At 40.7% G+C, this 23,454-nt stretch overlaps 1 protein-coding gene across 6 annotated transcripts in view; it reads right to left on the bottom strand.

The window, feature by feature from the left end:
- Nucleotides 1–1,875: 1,875 nt before the first annotated feature.
- Nucleotides 1,876–23,454, bottom strand: part of TRPM3 (transient receptor potential cation channel subfamily M member 3) — a 614,509-nt gene continuing 592,930 nt past the window's right edge. For 5 of the 6 annotated variants that reach the window (XM_040251699.1, XM_040251668.1, XM_040251610.1 and 2 more), the window contains 2 exons: nt 23,291–23,423; nt 1,876–10,231 (listed from right to left, as the gene is read on the bottom strand). In XM_040251699.1, the coding sequence (XP_040107633.1) occupies nt 8,779–10,231; nt 23,291–23,423 (1,586 nt within the window). In that variant the 3' untranslated portion in view covers nt 1,876–8,778. The remainder of the gene's footprint in view (nt 10,232–23,290; nt 23,424–23,454) is intronic. The other variant, XM_040251813.1, reaches the window with a different exon arrangement.

Below are 23,454 nucleotides of genomic sequence, written 5' to 3' on the forward strand. Positions count from 1 at the left end.
TTCACCCAGTGTTAAGCATTAAATTTTGCCACCCCCATATTTATATGTTGAAATCTTAACCTCCAGTAGCTCAGATTGTGACCTTATTAAGGGATAGGTCTTTGCAGGCACAATTAGCTGAGATAAGGCCATATTCAGGTAGGTTGGGCCCCATATCAGTGTCCTTATAAAAAGGGAAAATTTGAGTATAAACCACAGGGAGGATATTAGGTGAAGATGAAAGCAGAGATAGGATGATGCTTCTATAAACTGAGGAATGGCAAAGATCGCCAGAAACTCACCAGCAGCAGGAGAGAGGCCGGGAACAGATTCTCCCTCACAGCCCTCATAAGGAACTGACTCTGCCAATACTGGTCTTGGACTTCCAGCCTCCAGATCTAGATTCAATCCGTTTCTGTTGCTTAAGTCACCCAGTTTGTGCTGTTTTATTAAGGCAGTCCTAGCAGATTAATACACCCAGTCTTAAAAAGAGTTGTTTAGTGCTTGAGATAAAGAATATTGGGACAACAGATGATGATTTTGAGTGAAGGCCTTTCTATGGTGTCTGTATTGTGTCATCATATCTATCTGACGACATACTGTGAGAAAATGACTGTGACCAAGACCAAGGCTTCTGGGAAATGGCTCATACTATAAAAAAGTAATGTGCTGGGTGTCATGGCAGAGGCCAAGTTAACCACCAGAGATCGGGCATGGCAGAAAGGAAATAATTCCTGAGAACTTTCTACAGACAAGGGTGTGGTAACCCAGGCCTTTCTAGGGTAAGTTATCTTCAGGCTTTTAATCAAATTGGTAATATAAACAAGTAAATATGATAAATTATCTCTAGAAAATTTAATCTTTCTCTACCTCCATTAATATGTCCTTCAAGGAAGCTCCATGTTGATCTAAATCTGAGATTTTGGCAGCAAATGATAGATGATCCGATATGCCAGGAAATCTGAGGACACATGATTGAATGTTGCATGTGTTACATAAATGTGCCCATTTATGAACATAGACAAGCTGCTTGTAGAAAGCTTTGCCAGCCATTCCATTTTCAAAAAAACTGAAAACAGAGCCAGTGGGAAAGGTAAAGAAAAAGGTACTCTTTGGAGCAAAGCCTCATCCATTCTCCACACTGGGGTCCATACTGGAGACAAAGTCCACGAGGCCGGGGCTGCCTAGAGGTTCTAATGAGGATAAAGCACTGTAACATTTGGGTGCTAAGCAAATTAACATTCCCCTTAACTTTAAAAATTGCGAAATCACTATATTGTACACCTGCAACTTATATAATATTGTACAGCAATTATTCGTCAATTAAAACAGTTAATGTCCCCCTTACATGGCATGTCGTCCTCCTGTTGACTAGCTAAACCCTTCTTGTTCTTCAGGGCACATTCTGGTGTAATCTGCCTCAAATGGCCTTCCTTGCCCTGAGCTGCAGAGCACTGTTGCTCCTCTGAACCTCTAGACTATTTTTCATGCTCTATTTCTTAGGCGGTGAAATGGTAATGACAAGATTATATCTGATCATACCTTATTACAGTCAGAGTCAAAACTCCATGGGGCAGGGATTCTGCCTGCTTTTCACCTTGGCACACCATTGAGCACAGAACAGGTACTCAACAAATTTTTTGTAAAAATAAAAGATTGTACATATATGTGTTCTTCAGTTTCTTTTCTCATTATTATTTGAAGTTAAAACATTTGTGCTGGACAACAACATTCCTTCTCTGCTGCCTGGATATGACCCACAGAGCACCAGTTGCAGCCTCTGCTCTACAAGTAATTATAGAGCTCAAGGCAGTCATCTCTCTGTACCCCAGCAATTCTTGTCATGAGAATGGTAGGAATCACATGGTGGCAAATAAATGCACAAAGAAGTCCAAGTCATGTTTTGAACTACTGAGGTTTTTTTTTTTTTTTATTGCAAAACATTTGTTACAGAAATTTCAGAAAGTTTTTCCCGTGGTATCTGCCAACTTCTGCTTCGAATTATATATCTAAACAAACAAGCTCAAAGTGCATTGTGAATCCAATAATAGACCTTTAAAAAAGAAAAATTCCTCTAAGGATTTATATATATTTATAATGTTGATAGATATGCAAACCACTATCTATACACAAAGGAGGAAAAGATGTATATATATTTAAGAAACCCAATTGCAAAATTATTTTATTTATAGGAATTCATTTAAAAATGATATTTGAATAACTTTCCCCATTATAAACTATGGTTAGAACGTTTACAAATGAGAGTCTAAGTTCTGTGTTATGGAACAGCAATGAGTACAGTATACTGCACGGACTGTTCTGAACAGCAGCAGAAGCAATATAAACTCAGGTCAGACACTGTAGTGACAGGAAGCAGATAAGCCTTGATACAATGCCATGGTACTCTTCTTCTGAATCTCCCTCACAAAGATCCCACATTTAGGTCCAGAATGATGCAGCTAGCAAATACACATGCACATATCATTTGGGAGAACAGAAAGAACCCTGGATAGGGTGAGTTCCTTTCTCTCCCACCTCCATTTTCAGTGTATTTTGTTTAAGTATTCACTAAGTTGGAATCAGGAATACGGTCCTGGTTGGCTCTGACTCAGAGGTCCCAAACTATTGCCTCCAGGTTTGAAAGCTGCTGGCAGACACGTTTGGCTAGCACGATGTTTGCAAATCTGAATGTGAATGTCTTTGTAGCAGACACGTGCTCTCTCAAGCCCTAGAAACCCTACTTCTTCCTGTTGTTTTTCCCAGCCCAACTGACACATTTGTGTTCTGGATCCAGCCCCTTCACGTATTTGTGTTTGCAACCCCACAGTCTAGAGGCAGACGGCTGCTGCTGCTGATATGTGATAAGCTGGGATAAAGATGTGACTGATTCTTTGGGGATTCAGACAGGCAAATAATTGATGAGGTTGATGCAAACACCGGTGAAATTAGGAGCATGGGATGAAGTTGCAAGGAGGAAGCTAAGTCAGTGGGAAGATGAGGGCTGGACAAAGTCTGAAGGCTTGCAGCCGCTGGTTCAGTTTCCTCTGCCAGGGTCCAGGGGGTATGGAGGTGATAGGAGATAAAGTTAACTGGTCTGGCAGAAAACAAAACAAAACAAAACAAAAAAAAAACCTTGTGCTGGGCCAAGAGCAAGGAAGAAAGTTAAGGGGGTGAAGAAGGCTGTGTGTATCCAGGCCCAAGGCTGAACCTCTCTCTGCATCCCCCAGCCCTCAGCAGCCCCCCAGCTCCAGAGGAAGGCCTAGGTCAAGGTTGGCACTGACACTCTTCAGAAAACCTATGGCCTTCTAGCCATACGTGTTCTTTTCACTTCCCAGCACACAAACTTTGTGTAAACAGGCAATGGCTTGAAGGTTTAATGGGGCTGGGAGAGCAGGTCAGTTAGGGAAGGGAAAATTAACCTCATTCTTACTGCCACCTGGATTACTTGGCCACTGAATTCCTCTTAGACACATGTAGAAATGGTCATGTCTTGATTTCATTAACAGTGATCAGTGCAAGGAATTCATCAGAGAAAAGGTAATGCAACCAACTTCTCAAATGAATTACAAAAGAAAAAAAAAATCCTGTTTTCCTTAAAATCAGAACCAACTGCTCCTTTGATTGACTCCAATCTGAGAAAGAGACTGTTTGACAGGTAAAAAGAAAGCCTAGGCCAGCGCAGGCTGACAGAAAAGTTCTCTCTACTTTTTGAGGAGCCATCATTTATAAGACTATGCAAGTTTGATCCTCCCTTGTTCAGATGTTGAATGGCTTTTAACAATGAAATGGTGACTTCCTTGAAGGGCACACTCTTCAGAGTCATCCCGTGCTCAGTGAGACACGCAGTCACCCATCTCTCACCCTCCCCCAGGCCAGGCTCACACACAATGTGAGAAAAGCCCAAGGTAGGAGAGCGGTCACATGTTGCCCACTGGATTCATCCACACTGATACGTGGGTTGCTACACTGTCTTGGATGGACTCCTCACTCTCAACTCTGGTTTAGCAACTTGCACCCAATGGCCCTAAAGACTCAGAAATACGTCCTTCATATATCACAGATGCACCAACACCAGACCTTGGTAAACCCAAGTGGTGTTGGCTAGCTATCTCCAGGTTACATAGCTATATGCCCTGCAGTTAATACTTTATTCTGTATTATTTGTTCAGAGCTTAAAAAAATAGTAAAAATCCTTGGTTACTTTTTTGTTTTTAATTTTTTTAAATTGGACATAATCCCCAAACAGTGTAAGAAGCCCAACAATTTGAGTGAGTTCCTAACTGGTTTAAGTATCATAGCAGGCAATAGTAAAACATTAAGTGCCTTTAAAAAGTCAAAATAAACGCATAAAGCAGTGCATGCATCTGTCGCCACAAAAATTAAGACTGGATTTGGAGAGGGATTACTTCATTTCAGTCACATTAATATTGTTAAAGAATAGTGAGCTATAATGCAGTATTTAGAGCAAGTATATAACCACCTACACGCTAGCATCACTTTATCTAGAAACAAACATATTAGTGTTACTACATGAACATACTTATAAAATACTGTACACTGCCTCCACATTGGGTTAGCAGTTGTAAACAAACAGCTAATTCAACTGGAGCTTAAGATATTCTTTTCAATTTGTCATATAGTTTTTGCATAACATGCCAGTTCATCTTTCACAAAATCACAACTTGCCTACCACAGCTTGCAGGGCTGGTCAGAGGATGCACATCGGCTCATACAAATATTTTACAATGGTCTATGGGAATGTGAAAAACATAAAGCAGATCAGGAACAAAAGTACCCATTTCACGAGGATGCTAAATAACATGGAGTTGGGAACATCATTAATCCTTGCAACATGTGCTTCTTTATTGAATGTTACAGATTTGTAAATGATTATAAAGTTATCCTGTAACGTTCATTAATACAACCACATGCTACAACTATGCTGAGTTAAATACGGGTTACATATACGTTTACATGTGTTTTATAATACAGCATTGCCCCACACACATTGAACAGTATAGCCTATAGATATAGCATGATTGATGACTGGATAATATATAATTACAGAAGTTAAACAGCCCAAACGTCAGAAAGATTAGACTGTATAGCCTTAGAAAGTGGAAAAAATGTACTATCCAGTTATCTACCATAATATTATCTATAGAAACCACCTTTTAGAATACATTTGAAACATTCAGAAGAAACACATTTTGTGTTTCTTACAAGTACATTTTTCTTATTTGATAATTCTGATATATATATATATATATATATTTTTTTTTTTTTAAAGGGGGAACTTTCAAAGTGCTACATAATATCCTAGACCTGGAAGCTTAGACTTAAAAAACAAAATCCAGTTCTGTAAAGTGCTGCATTCTGACCCCTAATACACCTTCTGGCTGGAGAAATAAACTAGCCCCGCCAATTATAGCCAAGCTTTCCAGCTTCATTCAAATCCACCCAGGAGAGAGTTTCTAAGTATAAATATAAAGTTTGTTGATTAATCAGGAATTCCCAAGGTAATTTTCATTAAACATCCTTACATTTTTTTTTCAAAAGGACTGAGCAATTTAGAACATATCATTACATATAGTAGTATATAAAAATTGGCACCTTAGAAGCATATGATTAAACCAAAGATATTACTTCCTTGAGCGCTCTGTGACTTTATTTATATTCCTCAATAACTTGCTGCTCATGGGCTGCTAAATTCACAGAGAAGGTAATTAATATCCCCTTGATCAGGAACATGGCGGAATAAATGGTCTGGACACAAGCTGACCGTACAAGGCCACAGAATCAATGCCACACTGGTGTGCAGAACACCCAGAAATGGAAAGAAATGGATGGAAACATAACACACATGTAAATGCACAGGAAAGAAATGGCTCATGAGTTATACAGGTTGTGTTTAAAGTCACTTAAATTTGGCTTATATATTTCACACACTTCACAAAAGATTGAAGGACTTCATTTTCATGCACAACCAAAGGGCCAGGTAGTCACAAGGTCAAGGCTGTTAAATACTTTGTTTCCTGGGTTTGGTTCTCTCCAGAAATCACAATGAATGGAAACACTCATGCTCATAATTTCTTTCCCTTATTTTCAATCTGGTCCAGAATGAGGCCCTGGAGGTGCTGTGATATCCTGCTCTGTGAACAAAGAATAATATTTTCACCTCCTTCTTAGATTCCTCCACAGATTTAGAGAAGCCTCTGGCTTCGTAAGTATGCTCCATATTTTAAATCATCAAAGTGTTTAGGATGTAAATACATCAAACTAGCAAAAGCTAATCTAAGGAACAAAAGTAACAAAATCTGGGTTTAAACTCTGGTGCTGAGACTTGGCCTTCCTGAGAATCACAGAGAAATGGTCTTGAAATGTAAAGTGCCTATTACAGCTGCATTGATTATGAATAAACATGGTTCCTCTTCCTCATTATCAATCAATATGGAACCAGGGGTACATGAACCCTTTAAGGTTATATTGCAACTCCACATGTACATACTTTTTTTTTTTTTTTCCTGGGAGGTGAGCCCAGAGTTTTCATTAGATCCTCAAGGAGATTCATGACTCAAGGAAGTTTTAGGGCAACTAATCTATTCTTAGACCAAATGCATGTTTATTGAGGGGGAAATGGCCAGTAAAAATATAATTGTTTCTAGAGCAATTATATATGAGGGACTCCGGTGACTTGTTTCTTACTCACTTAAATCCAAGGAGTGAAGATGGAATTGTTTAATTCTTTATATGCAGCAACATCATTGTCTCTACACCTGAAAAGCTTGTTCAGAAGATTTTGGTTTTTGTTTTAAATATTTAAAGGCTAGAGATTTTGTCCATGTATTCACTTGATTTCACATAATGAGAAATCTGGAATTCAAAACTATAGCAAAACAAAATAACCAGGAAGTATTAAGTCTTTTTCCTTAAAGGTTTTTATTCTTTAAATCAGTAATCCAAATAGGAATCCAAAGATTTGATAAAGATTTCTTTATCCCACTTTAAATCTAGATTCTGATCCAGAAATGTATGCCTATATTTGAGAGTCCATAATACTATCTGGTTTAGAACCGTACATCTATTCTGACTGTACTTGAAATAATCTCTTTGTGCAGGAGAAACCAGACTAAATGAGATGTCATGATAGAAAGTGCTTCCGCAGAAAAAAGAGGCAGAGGGAAGGTAGTGAGTCATGTTGGCAACTCTAGTTTTGTACAAGGAAAAGCTAAAGTCATAGGGATTTTAAAAATTTATAATTTCAACATGTCAAAATTTAATATAATTAACTCTTTCAATGGAACTCCTTGGATATTAAAAAATCCTGGTTATATCTCAAGATGATAGAAAAGTCCAAGCCTTTTAAGAAAGCTCTATATGTCTGTTTATAAACTATATATTAACATGTCTCTCTGTGTAAATGCATATAAGCAGCATATACCACAGAACTCTTTATATGTTTATTTGCTTTCTATTTTAGTCTACCACATCTTTTTTATAGCTCTGTGTATAAGAAAAATATTCATGGTACGCCTGCTACTGATGGCTTGGGTTGATACCAAACTCTCAGTCAATTCTAAGGTTATTTATGGTTTTGAAACTTCCCTAAAAAGTGCTTTGGAACATTTCCATAAAAAAGATACCAGCCCTTGAAAAACTCCAATTAAATTTATGCTGAGCTCAGATTAAATGGCAAAACTCTAGGTATGAAAATATCCACATGTAACTAGATATTCATATACAAAATGGTCATGCGACAGGTGGTGTGGAAAATTGGCAGTTACATCCTGGAGGTGTTCAGAAGACATGGTGGATTCATACACATGATGAGGGTCACTCAGCAGCATCACACATAACATAGATGGTGAGAATATAGCAGTATCTCATACGGCAGTTTTAGGTGAGTTCTGCCTACTATTTTTTTTTTTAAGTTCACTATTATATATTCAGTGAGTGGCTTCATTGATGATAGGTGAGATACAAAATAAATTAAAAATATAAAATTATTTAATTACATTCATCCTGAGCTTACTTGACTATACTTGAATGCCCACTGAATATAATAAACCACTTGACAATTGGTTTTAACATCAACTCTTCTTTGATTGCAATACAAAAAGGCATTTCTTTTCCCTTTATTTTCTTCAAAAGAGATAAAAGTTGTGGCACCAGAAATGAACGTATAAGAGACAGGTGAACTATGACTGTTACCTTGTTTTTTCTTTATAATGATCAATTACAGAAGTGTTGGCATGAGAAGGATGTGGGACGTTAGGTAGAACTGCTTGCTGCCGGCTTATACTGAATAAAAGGGATGCTCTTCATCAGTCACCAGTGATGGAGCCAATGTGAAAAGAAAACAGAATTGCAGTTTAGAATATCTCATTTGTATGCTGGCTACTTTATTTTATTTTGCAATTTAGCCCTGCATCCTAAAACTCTTGATAATGGTCAGAAATGGAAAGATGCCTCCTGGCATGGAGCATGCTTGATGCCCCATTCATTCCCAGAGCTCATGGCTTTCTGAAATGACTAGTTCTACACATTCATCTCAACCCTTGTTCTCCCTCTTTCCCCTCCCTACTCATCGAGTGTGAACATGACTTAAATGCCCTGTGTTTCGCACTGGGCCAGATCAAATGTTTTCTTGATCACATTTTAGTTAACAACTCCCAAGGAATGACTTGTTTTGCTCAGCTAAGAATAAAGCAGGTGAGTTTCAAGAAACGGGAACAGGTGAATTTCAGGGAGAATTTGAGGGCTGGTTTCTTGAGCTTCCTGCAAAGCTTATTAGAAGGTTTAGTTGTGCTTGCTTTCAAAGCTGTGAAAAGCAGACATTCTGGAGAGTCTCCTCATGGACAGACTGTCCCCTCGGCCCTCTGGCTTGGAGGACTTACTCCTCTGGAAGGGATTTCTCAGGCTTGCTGTGTTCCGCTGCCTGTCGAGTTTGTCACTGATGGAGAAGCTCTTCCTGGTGTGGGCATATGGTGTGCTTGGCTCCTCTGCTGAGTAGCTGTTGGCGCGCTCTATCTTGGGAACTGTGATGTTGTTGGACAGGGTTCTGTCTGAATTATCACCCTCCTGAGGGGGCATTGTGATGGTGGCTCTCCGGCCCTTGGCCTCATTCTCCTCACCATCTGAGCTGGGGTGACTCAGTTCTGCCTCTCGCTCGGGATGGCAGCACAACGATTCCTCCACTTTCCCTCCAAGACCTCCCAGGAAGGTGGTTCTGTCAGCAATCGCTTGAGCAGCATTGACACATCTCGTGTCAATACAGTCTGTAATACTTGTATATTCTGCTGTTTTCATGGGCACCCCAAAGTTGGCATAACAGCTCCTCGAAGGAGAAAACATAAAGCTATGTGATTTCACAACGGAGGCTTCTTCTAGAAGAAATGGGGTGGTGGCTAGGTAGCGGCTACTTTTGGAACGCTCAATGGTGTGGTACATTGGAGGGTCAGTGTCCCATGGGTTTTGGCATTCTGGGATGTGGGTATAGTCTGAAGAAAAAGACCTAGTGTCCATGGAGGTGATGTCCTCAAAATCAATGCTCCGGCTTGGCAGTCTGTCTGTGGGTGCAAGAGTCGCGTAGGCACTACTTGAAGGAGCTGCAGAAGGTACTGGAGCTGAAAAGCTTGGTTCTCCCAGCCCAAGGATGTTCATGGAATTGTCCAGTGGGTCTATATCACAGTGGAGCTCATCCATGGCAGAGACATAGATGTCTATACATGAAGATGGTCTTCTGGAGTCGGAAACAATGGCCAAGGTGTTTGCAGGGGCTGCAGGAGCTTTGGATTCTTTTGCTACAGAGTGGGAACTAGTAGCTCGGTGTAGGCTCAGGGACCTTTCTTTAAAAAGACTCTCCAACTTTTCTATCCCACCTTTGTCTTTCATATTGACTGAATAGAAAGAATGGCTTCGCATACGGGGCATTAAGGTTGGAGAAGTTGGGGACAAGGTCTCCTCACCTGCAGGGTCTATACTCTCTTGGAGCTTGAAGGTGTTCCCCTCCTGGCTGTTGAAGCTGCTCTGGCGGACAATGTAGGCTGCATCTGTGCAGTCCGAGGAGGTCCGCGAGCGGATTTTGTTGGACTCAGCCCGCTCTAGACCCGTCAGGCGCTCCAGGGCTGTGGCCATGCGCCCAATGAGGTCCTCGAGCTGCGCCAGCCGGATGTCCACGGTCTGGAGCGAGGCCTTCATGCAGTGCTCCCTCTCGTTGACTTCCTCCAGCCGCATGGACATATTCTCCACCCTGGGCAGGAAGAGAGAACCAGAGTCACTCTGGGTAGTTTCTCTGCAGGAGGCTGTGGAGCAGGGACAGAGGGCTTAGAATTGTGCCCCAACCTGGTGCCATCACTGTCCCACTGGGGGGAACTGAGGGGGTGTGGGTAGTGAGAAGGGGTGGAAAGGAGAGGATGGCTGTGACCCTGTCACTGGGAATCACAGAACTCCAATCTTTCTAAGCTAGAAAAGGCTTGAGAGTTGATTGAATCCAGCAGTTTCTGGCTACGAATCCCCCTTCCCTCAGGGAAACTTAATGCTCAGTCCCAGCAACTAAACACCAAGGCAAGGAGGTCTTGAAGAGGAGCGGGGCCAAAGTCCCACCCTTTCCTACCCTCGTGGCTTGGGGCAGGGTTCAATGACCTAAATAAGGACTAAGATGTTGGCTTAACAGTCACCAGCAAAATGAGAATGTTACATTTGGATGACTTCACCCAGTTTTGCAGTAGAATTGTAGACTGTAGCTATTCTTACCGTAGTGTACATGTAAAATTTGTGTTTTATGGACTGGGATTATGTTTATTTTGCATATACATAATAATCTTTTGTTGTTGTTCTTATTCACAACAATCCCTTTAGAAAGTAGTGTCTCCAAAGGAACTGATATGGTCCTGTTACTGAGTCACCTGGGGTTGACCTTATTTAACCTGATCCTTTCATTAATAAAGGATAAACAAATATCAAGATTTATAGCCAAGATTACAGAATTTGTGGTAAACTCTAGAGTGGCTATCAATAAATCGTCCTATGCCTCTCTCCGTCTTTCCAGGTAGCTGATCCAGGTGCTTTCTATCCCAGTTATTTCTATAGTCTCCATTCTTAAGGGTGTGATCTGTCTCATATTCCTCTTTGCATTTCCATGTTGCCAGCCCAATACCTGCCAGATGTCAAGAAAGGCTCACTGAACAAATCACTGTGACAAACTTGATTTCAATTGTTTCATGGGTTGCTAGGTGATTTACTTATAAAGACAGAGACCACATATTTAAAATAAAATTGTGCCATATTTTTCACTTGTTCAAATTAACTTGGAAAGGACAAACCAAAGCCAAGTTTTGGTTTGAGCTTAAACTTTCACTTTTAAATGCCAAAAGGCAAATCTTGGAGAATATAACTAAGATCTATTCACAACTTTTTTTGAGAGGATAAAGATACTTTCGCAATTCTTCCAATATGCACAGCAAATTACTTGACCATTGACCCTTAAAAGGAACATGGCTGCATGCTTTACAAAAGATGACAGGAATTAGAGCTAGGTCCCTCCAATTGTTGTGATGGTGGTGTGTTAACAATAGCAGCACCTCTATCAGTGAAGAATATATATTTCAATGCCAGAAGGAGATATAAGAGGCATGTGGTTTCTCTCTCTGAGGGACCTATAGGTTTTAAAAAACACACACACACATGTATAAAAGCCTAATTCTTCTGCTGGCCAGAGTGGGAATATGTGATTCTCTTACCTTTGTAACACTCTCACCTGCCGCCCCCCACAACTCACTCTGCTCTTTTATCTCTCAGTTTCCCTTCATCAGTCTAAGTTTCCAGACTGCTCTCAAGAGCCCTGCTTCAGAAACATTTTTTTTTTTTTTTTTTTACTTTTTGCTCCTTTCTGCTGCTCCATAGCCAGTTTAGCACCTCTAGGATCTAGGCACACTCTGCCACAATGCTCAGGTATATTTCCAAAAGACTTGTACACTGAGCAATTCTGTATCTGGCAAACCCAACGCTACTCATTCAGCTAGATTCAGAAAGAAAATTCAACTTTTTCCTATTTCATTTGTTTTGTGGTATACATGTAGCCCAAGAAACAAATTACTTAAAAACAATAATAATTTTGTGTGTCTTAGAGACTTACAATTGACTTTTTCATCATCTATCCTATGGAGTTTGCAAGTATTACAGTTCGTTTTTGCAATGCAATACACTTTCGGTAAGTAGATAAAAATACTACTTCATTAAACACAGGAGTGGGACAGATGGTACATTTCTGTAGAATGAGGATTTTTGTTTGGGATACTTAGGTATTGACTCCACCTAGCTTTTTAGTGTTGGCAGAGTTACAAAAGGCAGGATAATTTTCTTCCTCCCTCTCCTGTCCTTTCCTGGAGTCTGGTGTATACAAGGTTGGTATGGAAAGAGAGAAAGATGTTCTCTGAGTATAACTGCATGTGGTTATTGGTTTGAGCATGAGAAGATATCTCCCTGCACTGTGGGGACCCCCCTGCGCACCCTACCTCACTTTAGTTCCAGAATCTAACACTGCAGAGAAAACTAGCAGGTGAAAGGCTGAGCTAAGGCAACAAGAGGCGATGAAAGAGTAAGGACTTGGTTGTGGGGAATAAACAGAACCCAGACACTAAGGATCCTAAGGAATGGGAGGAAGAGAGGAGGTACAAGGATGAAGGGGGTCCTCCGGGAAAGCAAGGAGTGCACAGTGGAAGCCTCAAGAGCAAAGAGAAAGAAGCATGGCTCCAGGGGGTAGAATTAGTGGAGGAAAGCATTCTAGAACAAGGTCAAGGAGCTGTTCTTCACCAACTCTTAACTGTCCTGTGGGCTCTGAGGTGCTTTGGAATGTAAGACTTGAATTAAAAAAAAAAAAAAAGGACTGTTTGATCTGTTTTCTTTCAGAATCCTGGATGTGTTTAACCACTTGACTGTATGTCAGTTAGGTCATTGATATAAGTGATAGGGATTTAATGTAGGAGTTATAAAAAAGATGAAAGTTCCTAGAGTCAAACTTACATATGCTTGTTCCATACATAGAGTTCTTCCCTTAATCTTTAAAAAGAATTCTTGAAAAGTTAATGTCAATGGGCATGTATTACAGATATAAATAGGTATGAGAAACAAATCAAGAGTTTTGGCTTATAGGGGTAGTTTCCAGGAGCTGACTCTCGTCAAATAACTCAGGAGATCACACAGAGATAAGAATGATAAGATTTTATGGATCAAAAGGAATCCTCAAGGAGATACATATGGCAGTGACTAAGTAAGAAAAGAAAAAGTGATTTGGAAAGAAAGATGTTGTATGGGAGGAACACTTTATTTTTCTTTCCTTCTTTCAAATTTCCAGATCTTGTGTGACTTATTTCAGAACTCAAGAGACAATCACAACAGGCACCCAACAGAAACCTGGAAAGGTATGAGGTGGTTCTTGTTCCCAGGAGGCCAAGAAAGGAACAGCCAGAAGCCCATCAAAGGAGACTCAATAGGCTGGTTAAAAAAAGAAATCCAGGTCGTAAGACAACCATCCTCTAACAGCCAAAGTGATAAGGAAAAGGGCATTCAAAAGAAGATTCTGGCAGCACAGAAAATTTCAACTTCAATATGCAACATGTTAAGGATTATTGTATTCTTGCCACCTCTTCTTAATATCTTCTTCTTCCGTTAGTTCCATACCATTTCTGTCCTTTATCGAGCCCATCTTTGCATGAAATGTTACCTTGGTATTTCTAATTTTCTTGAAGAGATCTCTAGTCTTTCTCGTTCTGTTGTTTTCCTCTATTTCTTTGCATTGATCCCTGAGGAAGGCTTTCTTATCTCTTCTTGCTATTCTTTGGAACTCTGCATTCAGATGCTTATATCTTTCGTTTTCTCCTTTGCTTTTGGCCTCTCTTTTCACAGCTATTTGTAAGGCCTCCTCAGACAGCCATTTTGCTTTTTTGCGTTTCTTTTCCATGGGGATGGTCTTGATCCCTGTCTCCTCTACAATGTCACGAACCTCCGTCCATAGTTCATCAGGCACTCTATCAGATCTAGTCCCTTAAATCTATTTCTCACTTCCGCTGTATAATCATAAGGGATTTGATTTAGGTCATACCTGAATGGTCTAGTGGTTTTCCCTACTTTCTTCAATTTAAGCCTGAATTTGAGTCCAGATAGAAAAAGGAGTACATCAAGGCTGTATCATGTATGGATGTGAGAGTTGGACTGTGAAGAAAGCTGAGCACCGAAGAATTGATGCTTTTGAAGTGTGGTGTTGGAGAAGACTCTTGAGAGTCCCTTGGACTGCAAGGAGATCCAACCAGTCCATTCTAAAGGAGATCAGTCCTGGGTGTTCTTTGGAAGTAATGATGCTAAAGCTGAAGCTCCAGTACTTTGGCCACCTCATGAGAAGCGTTGACTCATTGGAAAAGACTCTGATGCTGGGAGGGATTGGGGGCAGGAGGAGAAGGGGACGACAGAGGATGAGATGGCTGGATGGCATCACCGACTCGATGGACGTGAGTTTGAGTGAACTCTGGGAGCTGGTGATGGACAGGGAGGCCTGGCGTGCTGTAATTCATGGGGTCACAAAGAGTCAGACACGACTGAGCGACTGAACTGTACTGAACTGAAGGATTATTGTATTGTGTGTGTTTACCTTCTAGAAAATTCATTTTTTTTTTCTGATAACCTCAAAATGTGATTAAAGGAAATATGGTAAAAGGAAAAAGACAACTGGCTGGTCACGCCTGTTCTAAATTTCAAATATTCCCTAGAGTGCTAGCAGTTGGATGGGTGTAGGATGAAGGGCAGAAACAACTTCAGATCACATGAACCCAGTTGTGGGGGCTCTTATGGGGGCAAGGGAGTATACTGATACATGTTTTCAGATCAAAGACAGTGATGCAGAGCAGCTAAAGTGAACTCTTGCTTATCCATAGACTGATACTTAATTTATGAATTTTAGAGTCACCTACCCCTTTCCTGGAGAAGGCAATGGGACCCCACTCCAGTACTCTTGCCTGGAAAATCCCATGGACGGAGGAGCCTGGTAGGCTGCAGTCCATGGGGTCGCTTGGAGTCGGAGACGGCTGAGCCACTTCACTTTCACTTTTCACTTTCATGCATTGGAGAAGGAAATGGCAACCCACTCCAGTATTCTTGCCTGGAGAATCCCAGGGACAGAGGAGCCTGGAGGGCTGCCGTCTCTGGGGTCGCACAGAGTCAGACACGACTTAGCAGTCGGAAGTGACTTAGCAGCAGTAGCAGCACCCCTTTCCTATGGGCTTCCCTCATAGCTCATTAGGTAAAGAATCTGCCTGCAATGCAGGAGACCTGGGTTTGATTCCTGGGTCTGGAAGATCCCCTGGAGAAGGAAATGGCAACCCACTCCAGTATTCCTGCCTGGAGAATCCCATGGACAGAGGATCCTGGCATGCCACAGTCCATGGGGTTGCCAAGAGTCAGACATGACTTAGTGACTAAATGACGACAAGGACCCTTCCCTTTGGGCCAGTTATCTTTCTAATTAACTCTGGGACCAAAAGAGGGGAGAAAAGTTAAACTTGGATCTATCAATGGAGATAGCAAAGATCAGCTTTAGAAAAAGATACAGTGGCAAGTGACTGAAGCTCCTCTTTTATGACTTAACCATTTGGGGATTATTTATAAATTTCATATATTCTAAATTATTCTCTCTTTGTTATGAAACGTTGTAACTGGAAAATACTATTAATAGTCATTGTCTAATACTTTTTGGATCTAGGTAAAGTGGAAAAAGGGGGCTACAGAGGCTATTGGTTTGGGAAAGATAATGTTAGATTAAAAGATGATAACAAGGAATGATGTATATTCCAGTTTGCCTAAGTTGTTATTGTCAAGGAGAAAATTCAAACTGAAACTTCTGAAAAGTGGAGCCCAACAGGTAGGGTAACGGTGAGGATAAACTGGAAGCTGTAAGTTAGGGGTCTGAGGACCAAATCCTTATGGGAGGGCAGATCAAGTAAGTACATGAAGCAGGCAAAGCATAAGAGACCAGCGGAAGGTTCTGTGGCAGAAGAGAGCATGTCCAGGCCAAAGGCATTCAAAGTGAATTTTAACAGTCACTGTCAGCTCAACACAACAGCCCTCCATGGGCAGGTGCTGCCCATGAGCGACCAGTTTGCAAAACCTGCTTTAAATGAGTTAAAGGGACCAGAAAATAACTTCCATCTGTGATCACCAGAAAATCTAGGTGACCCTTAAGAGCCAAAGTGAAATGAAAAGAAATGCCAGGAGACTGCAGATAGGAAATGTTTTCTCAGTACTCAACATTCCTGATTCTATGAATTATGGGAGTTTAACATCAATTCTAGGCAGCATTATAGAATGGCTTGTTGTTGTTTAGTCACTAAGTCATGTACGACACTTTTGCAACCCCATGGACTGTAGCCCACCAGGATCCTCTGTCCATGGGCTTTCCCAGGCAAGAATACTGGAACAGATTGCCATTTCCTTCTCCAGGGGATCTCCCCAACCTAGGGATTGAACCTGTGTGTCCTGAGTCTCCTGCATTGGCAGATGGATTCTTTACCACTGACCCATCTGGGAAGCCCATAGAACAGCTTAGTCTTAAGTAATTAAGCTGATGCTATCTTTTGGGTACTTTAAAGAGACAGGATTAATTAACAGGAGGTTCAATGTTAATCTTGTCTCTCTTTTGATAATCTAGACTAACAAAGAAACATAGATGCACAATATTTTTCATAAAGTACATTGTGATTTTAGTAAATAGGTTGATACACTAGGTTGACTGGAGAAATGTAAGTGGAATTAAAGACAAACTTCATAGCAATGAATGCTAAATCTTGATTTTAGGTTAGAAACAAACATTTCCGAAGAAGTTGGAAGATATTTGAAATATCTCATGTGAAAAAGGCTTGGTTTTAATTAACTGTGGGCTCACTCTGAACCAAAGATATGACTTGGCAGCTATGATGGTAACGCAATCCCATAGCAAATAAAATGTGTAGATCCAAAAATAATAACTACCAATTAAAACATAATATCTCATGTATGTTATCTTAATAATTTTTAAAATTTTAGTTAGGTATTAATACCACAGGTATGTCCCCATTTTACTGATTGGGACATAGGTTCAGAGGAGTTAAGTAACTTGTTCAAGGTCACACAGCTAGTTACTGCAGAATTAGTATTAAAATCTTTCCATTTTACTATGTTCTTTCCCTTGTTACAGAAGAGACTTCCCTGGTGGCTTAGACGGTAAAGCGTCTGTCTACAATGCAGGAGACCTGGGTTCAATCTCTGGGTCGGGAAGATCCCCTGGAGAAGGAAATGGCAATCCACTCCAGTACTATTGCCTGGAAAATCCCATGGACAGAGGAGCCTGGTAGGCTACAGTCCATGGAGTTGGACACAACTGAGCGACTTCACTTTCACTTTTCCCTTGTTACATGTTCTTTTCCTATTGTACTCTGTAAGTATTAGGTTAGCATATAGTAGATGATCTGGAGAAGGCAATGGCACCCCACTCCAGTACCCTTGCTTGGAAAATCCCAGACGCAGGAGCCTGGTGGGCTGCAGTCCATGGGGTCGCTGAGAGTTGGACACGACTGAGCAACTTCACTTTCACTTTTCACTTTCATGCATTGGAGAAGGAAATGGCAACCCACTCCAGGGTTCTTGCCTGGAGAATCCCAGGGACAGGGGAGCCTGGTGGGCTGCCGTCTATGGGGTCGCACAGAGTCGGACACGACTGAAGCGACTTAGCAGCAGCAGCAGCAGCAGCATAATAGATGATCGAAAACAGTAAGTGAATGAATAAAGGCATTGAGTCTAGGCTCTAACTCTAACACAGAATTAGGTTCCATTTAGATACCACATTTAAAGGGTGATGTTGAAAATTCAAAGTGCATATTGAGAAAGTGGGCAGGGTAGTGGAAGATCTGCTGTACACGTGCTAAGTGGTTAAAGGATTTGGGGATATTTAGTTTAGAAAAGGTAAAGCAAATTGGACATGATGGTGATATTACCATATGTGAAACATTCTTTCAGAGAGAGTAGAATGTAATTTTTCTGTATTTATTCATGAGGCTGGTATCTAAGGCAGCTTCTCCTCCTTCAGAAGGTGCTCAAATAGAGGCTGAGTGTAACTGGATCATACATTCTTTCAAAGCAAAGTCCTTCTATCCCCACTCCAACCCCAGGCCCTGCTCAGCACATGCTTGTTAAATTGCTGCTGGTCAAGTGTGTAGGAGAAACACTGCTTTGGGTACAAGTAATCTGTTCTTGGGCTTCCTTTCTGGCTCAGCTGGTAAAGAATCCTCCTGCAATGTGGGAGACCTGGGTTTGATCCTTGGGTTGGGAAGATCCCCTGGAGAAGGAAAAGACTACCCACTCTAGCATTCTGGCCTGGAGAATTCCATGGACTGTATAGTCCATGGGGTTGTAAAAAGTCGGACATGAATGAGTGACTTTCACACACACACAATCTGTACTAATGCCCTCCAGAACTGTTCCAAATGTAAGGTACTGAATTTTATTGATGTATGTTCCACAGTGAATAATTCTGCACTGTCGGATCCTACTTGGGACTTTAAGCTTGTCCATTATATTCCATTAGTGTTCCCCAAAGTGTGGTTCAGGACTAGCAGTATTACCATCATCATTACTGGGAAATGCAAATTCTCAGGCCCCACCATAGACTCAGTGAATCAGAAACCAAGAATGTAGGTGGGTGCCCAGAAACCTGTCTTGTAACAAGCTTTCCAGATGATTTTAAGGCTTTCTAAGGTTTGACAACTGTGAGTTAGATGTTTCTGGCTGTTCCTGCCTTGGGTGTACACTAGAACTCAGTGAGACTGTGCTTTTTGAGGACAGAGCTCTGCCTTATTGCCTGGTACACAGTGAAAGTCCCACTATGCATGTATTGAAACAGAACCCACTAGTTAAAGGATGATGAGCACAGAATTTGATGGCACAAACTCCAAGCATTGGTTATTGTAAGCCAGGGTAAAAACATCCTCAGAAAAGAAGGTAGTTACAGAGTGAAGTAAGCCAGAAAGAAAAACAATGATACAGTATACTAACGCATATATATGGAATTTAGAAAGATGGTAATGATAATCCTGTATACGAGACAGCAAAAGAGACACAGATGTATAGAACAGTCTTTTGGATTCTGTGGGAGAGGGAGAGGGTGGGATGATTTGGGAGAATGGCATTGAAACATGTATAATATCATATATGAAACGAATCGCCAGTCCAGGTTCGATGCGTGATACTGGATGCTTGGGGCTGGTGCACTGGGGCAACCCAGAGGGATGGTACGGGGAGGGAGGAGGGAGGGGGGTTCAGGATGGGGAACACATGTATACCTGTGGCAGATTCATGTTGATGTATGGCAAAACCAATACAATATTGTAAAGTAATTAGCCTCCAATTAAAATAAATAAATTTATATTAAAAAAAGGTAGTTACCAATGTTGCTTAACAGCTTAAAATTTTTGCTATTTTAGTATAATTATTACTAGATAGATATATTTTAGTATAATTATTACTAGATAGATATTGTCTCAAATAAGTAACAGCATTGGTTACAATCAATTAGCTCACTATATTTTGGAACTGTATTGCTTTAGATACATCATGGTCATTACTATATAAAAATGGCAAAGACAAGGGTTTCTCAGAATCAGTTCCTCGAAGGTGTTAATGATCTCCTGAATATTGTATTGGGTCTTTCCTATACATACTATTTGGTGACAAAAATATAATTTAATAATGATCCATTTAAATAGACAATTTTAGAAGTACATTTTTATTTCTAAAGAGATTCATGCAAATAGAACTTGAATAAATTAACCGTATTTTATTTTATTTTTTTTAATTTTTATTTTTACTTTATTTTACTTTACAATACTGTATTGGTTTTGCCATACATTGACATGACTCCACCATGGGTGTACAAACAGAGCAAAGAACCAGCTCTTAAGTTTTCTGATTTCAAATCTCTGTATTGAGGTTATCTAATATGAGGAGAAAAATATAAAATATATAGTATAAAATGTGAATAGTTAACTTATATAAATTTAACATATGTATTCAAATGTGAGTTTATGCATACTTACCTATCATCTCTCTACCCATCTATCTATTCACCTAGCTAGCCAGCTAGCTCATGTAAAACAGGACAGGCGATTTCACCTGCCACTCCACTTAGAAAGGACATGTCCTGGAGAATGTGTGAAATGGGTAATATGGATCCCCTCCCTCCCTTGGTTGATCTCTGTTCCCCGATGCGCCTCATGGTGTTTCTATTGTACTGAGTATAATTCTAGTGTTTAAAGACATTATTTTTGGTACATTTGCACATGCAAAACTACTACCATCACCAACAAAAGCAGAACTTCAAATAAACACAGACAGAAGCTTCAGAAGCAGAATGAGGCCTGGGCTTAGATTCACTTCTCTGGCACCTGGGCTTAGCTGTGAACTCACCCTGGCCCTCTGGGCCCCGTTACTCCAGAAGGTCAGCTAACGCCTAGGTCGCAGGGAGGGCTACCCTGCACTCTGTCCTGATTTCTGAGAATTGTTCATCTTGGTCACCTTCCTGAAGGGTGGGGCTCGGTAACTCCCCAGAGAGGAAGAGGGCCTTGGGGAAGAAGTCTCCTGGAAGCATCTGTAAATGTGGGGTGAGAGCCTCAGGTGGAGGTGCTCTAGCTCCTCCATGTTCCCATTCAAAGGGGCTTTGAGACAGGCCACAGTTTGCACGTCCTGGTGTCTGCACCTCTCATGCTAATTCCCCAGAGAGACAAGGACTTCTTTGCATCTTAATATTCCTCCCCCTACCTTTCTTTCCTCCCAGGTCTGTGGTTTTCTGAATCCAAAAAGCCATTGCAAAGGGTCCTGGACACACGCTTTGCAAATATGCCTGAGTAATGGACAATGTGTCCACATGGCACAATTTTATGGGAACTACACCAGGGTTGATCTCCTTCAGAATGGACTGGTTGGATCTCCTCGCAGTCCAAGGGACCCTCAAGAGTCTTCTCCAACACCACACTTCAAAAGCATCAATTCTTCAGTGCTCAGCCTTCTTCACAGTCCAACTCTCACATCCATACATGACCACAGGAAAAACCATAGCCTTGACTAGGCGGACCTTAGTCGGCAAAGTAATGTCTCTGCTTTTGAATATATTATCTAGGTTGGTCATAACTTTTCTTCCAAGGAGTAAGCGTCTTTTAATTTCATGGCTGCAGTCACCATCTGCAGTAATTTTGGAGCCCCAAGAAATAAAGCCTGACACCGTTTCCACTGTTTCCCCATCTATTTCCCATGAAGTGATGGGACCAGATGCCATGATCTTCATTTTCTGAATGTTGAGCTTTAAGCCAACTTTTTCACTCTCCTCTTTCACTTTCATCAAGAGGCTTTTTAGCTCCTCTTCACTTTCTGCCATAAGGCTGGTGCCATCTGCGTATCTAAGGTTATTGATATTTCTCCCGGCAATCTTGATTCCAGCTTGTGTTTCTTCCAGTCCAGCGTTTCTCATGATGTACTCTGCATAGAAGTTAAATAAGCAGGGTGACAATATACAGCCTTGACGTACTCCTTTTCCTATTTGGAACCAGTCTGTTGTTCCATGTCCAGTTCTAATTGTTGCTTCCTGACCTGCATACAGATTTCTCAAGAGGCAGGTTAGGTGGTCTGGTATTCCCATCTCTTTCAGAATTTTCGCCAGTTTATTGTGATCCACACAGTCAAAGGCTTTGGCATAGTCAATAAAGCAGAAATAGATGTTTTTCTGGACCCAGGATGAGATGGCTGGATGGCATCATGGACTCGATGGACGTGAGTCTGAGTGAACTCTGGGAGATGGTGATGGACAGGGAGGCCTGGCGTGCTGCGATTCATGGGGTCGCAAAGAGTCAGACACGACTGAGAGACTGAACTGAACTGAACTGAACGGACATGGCTAATATGTCCATTAACAAATAACTTTTTCAAGGCCTTATAATGAGAGAGGTCTTCAGATTTGCAGCTTCTTCCTCTGTTTGCTAGAAAATTGCTTCACATCATATCATCATAAAATGTTCTAGTTTGCAATGACAGATGTGTATAAAATCTGTGCATGGCTTTAAATTTCATTAATATTGGCTAGTACCTATGGATGCAATCACTAAATGGCATGTGTGTATATAACCACTTATCTAGACTGCATTCCTTAAATAAATGATGGGCCTGGGATAGAAAAACGCTATTTGTGTCATTTCTGCAGAGCCATTAGAGAAAATGTATGAAGTGGTTAAGCAGACAAAATGTCATTTCATGAAAACTAGACGTGACTGACTCAAATCTTAAAAGTCTGAGTCATATATCAACTGGTGTCATCAATGCATCATCCTTTTCCTCACTATTTATAAGTAACTTCTGCCATCTTTATACTGTAAGTGCTTAAAATTTAAAGTTACACTAATGTTTTGTAATACTTGGGGTGTTCTTCAGAAAAGCAGTGCCCCAAATGCTAGAATATGCCAGCCTGGAATGAAGTTTGTATTAGATTACAGCAAAATGAGGAAAATCAGAAAAATGTAAATTTATTTGCATAAAGTTAGATTTATTAAATTTAAAGTATTCTCTTCTCTTCTCTTTATTTTGAGATTTTTTTCTCACAGCCCTGCTGGTCTATAAACCTATTTGGTCAGTGAGATCTAAAAGTGTATAATAAGTAAGTAGAAAAAAATCTGCTTTTATTTCTTTGCTTTTACCTTGTTCTATAAGAATTGAAAAAAAAAAAAACAAAATAATTGGAAAAAAAAACCATCCTCAACAATTATTCTAATTCACAAGTCTCTTGCTGTTGTTTATTCAGAAGGCATTGAGCACCCATATAAGCCAGGCACGAGGACCATCTTGACCTTTGGAGAAGATGCTCAGTGATCTACATGAAACACAAACTTGATGAGAGCCTTGAGTTGGGCTGGGCCTTTCTTGGTTTGTGTCTAGGTCTGAACTTCCCAATTTCTGGTCTGAGCCAACAACTCTTGCCCTGTCCTGGACTCAACAATCTCCAGTGTCCAAGAAGGCGACTTCTACTGCCTGCTGGAGAAATCTAGGACTTACAAGTCTGGGGTTTTGATCTATAGACATTTCAGACAATGTTCTGTTCTCTCATAAGCTCAATGATTTCTTGTACAATAAAAATAAGCAAAAAGGGGGGGGAGGGATCTCTGTTTTCTTTGTGGTCCTGTAAACAAAATCAATTGATAAGGCATGCCATGGAATAAAACATCCCCAGGAGACATGTGCCCAGAGAACATACCTTTCTGAAGTCACTCGTATCCTCTCATCATTGGACGAGTTGAATCGATCATCCTTTTCTCTGAAATATTCCTCTATGCACTGCTCTTCAAAATCATGTACTTTCTTGAGCTCATCATCAGTTATGAAGAGCTCTGTCGAAAAGATGAGAGATATGAGGCAGAG

The sequence above is a fragment of the Oryx dammah genome, unplaced genomic scaffold, assembly GCF_014754425.2.
Source record: "Oryx dammah isolate SB20612 unplaced genomic scaffold, SCBI_Odam_1.1 HiC_scaffold_1, whole genome shotgun sequence".
NCBI classification, from domain to species: Eukaryota; Metazoa; Chordata; class Mammalia; order Artiodactyla; family Bovidae; genus Oryx; species Oryx dammah.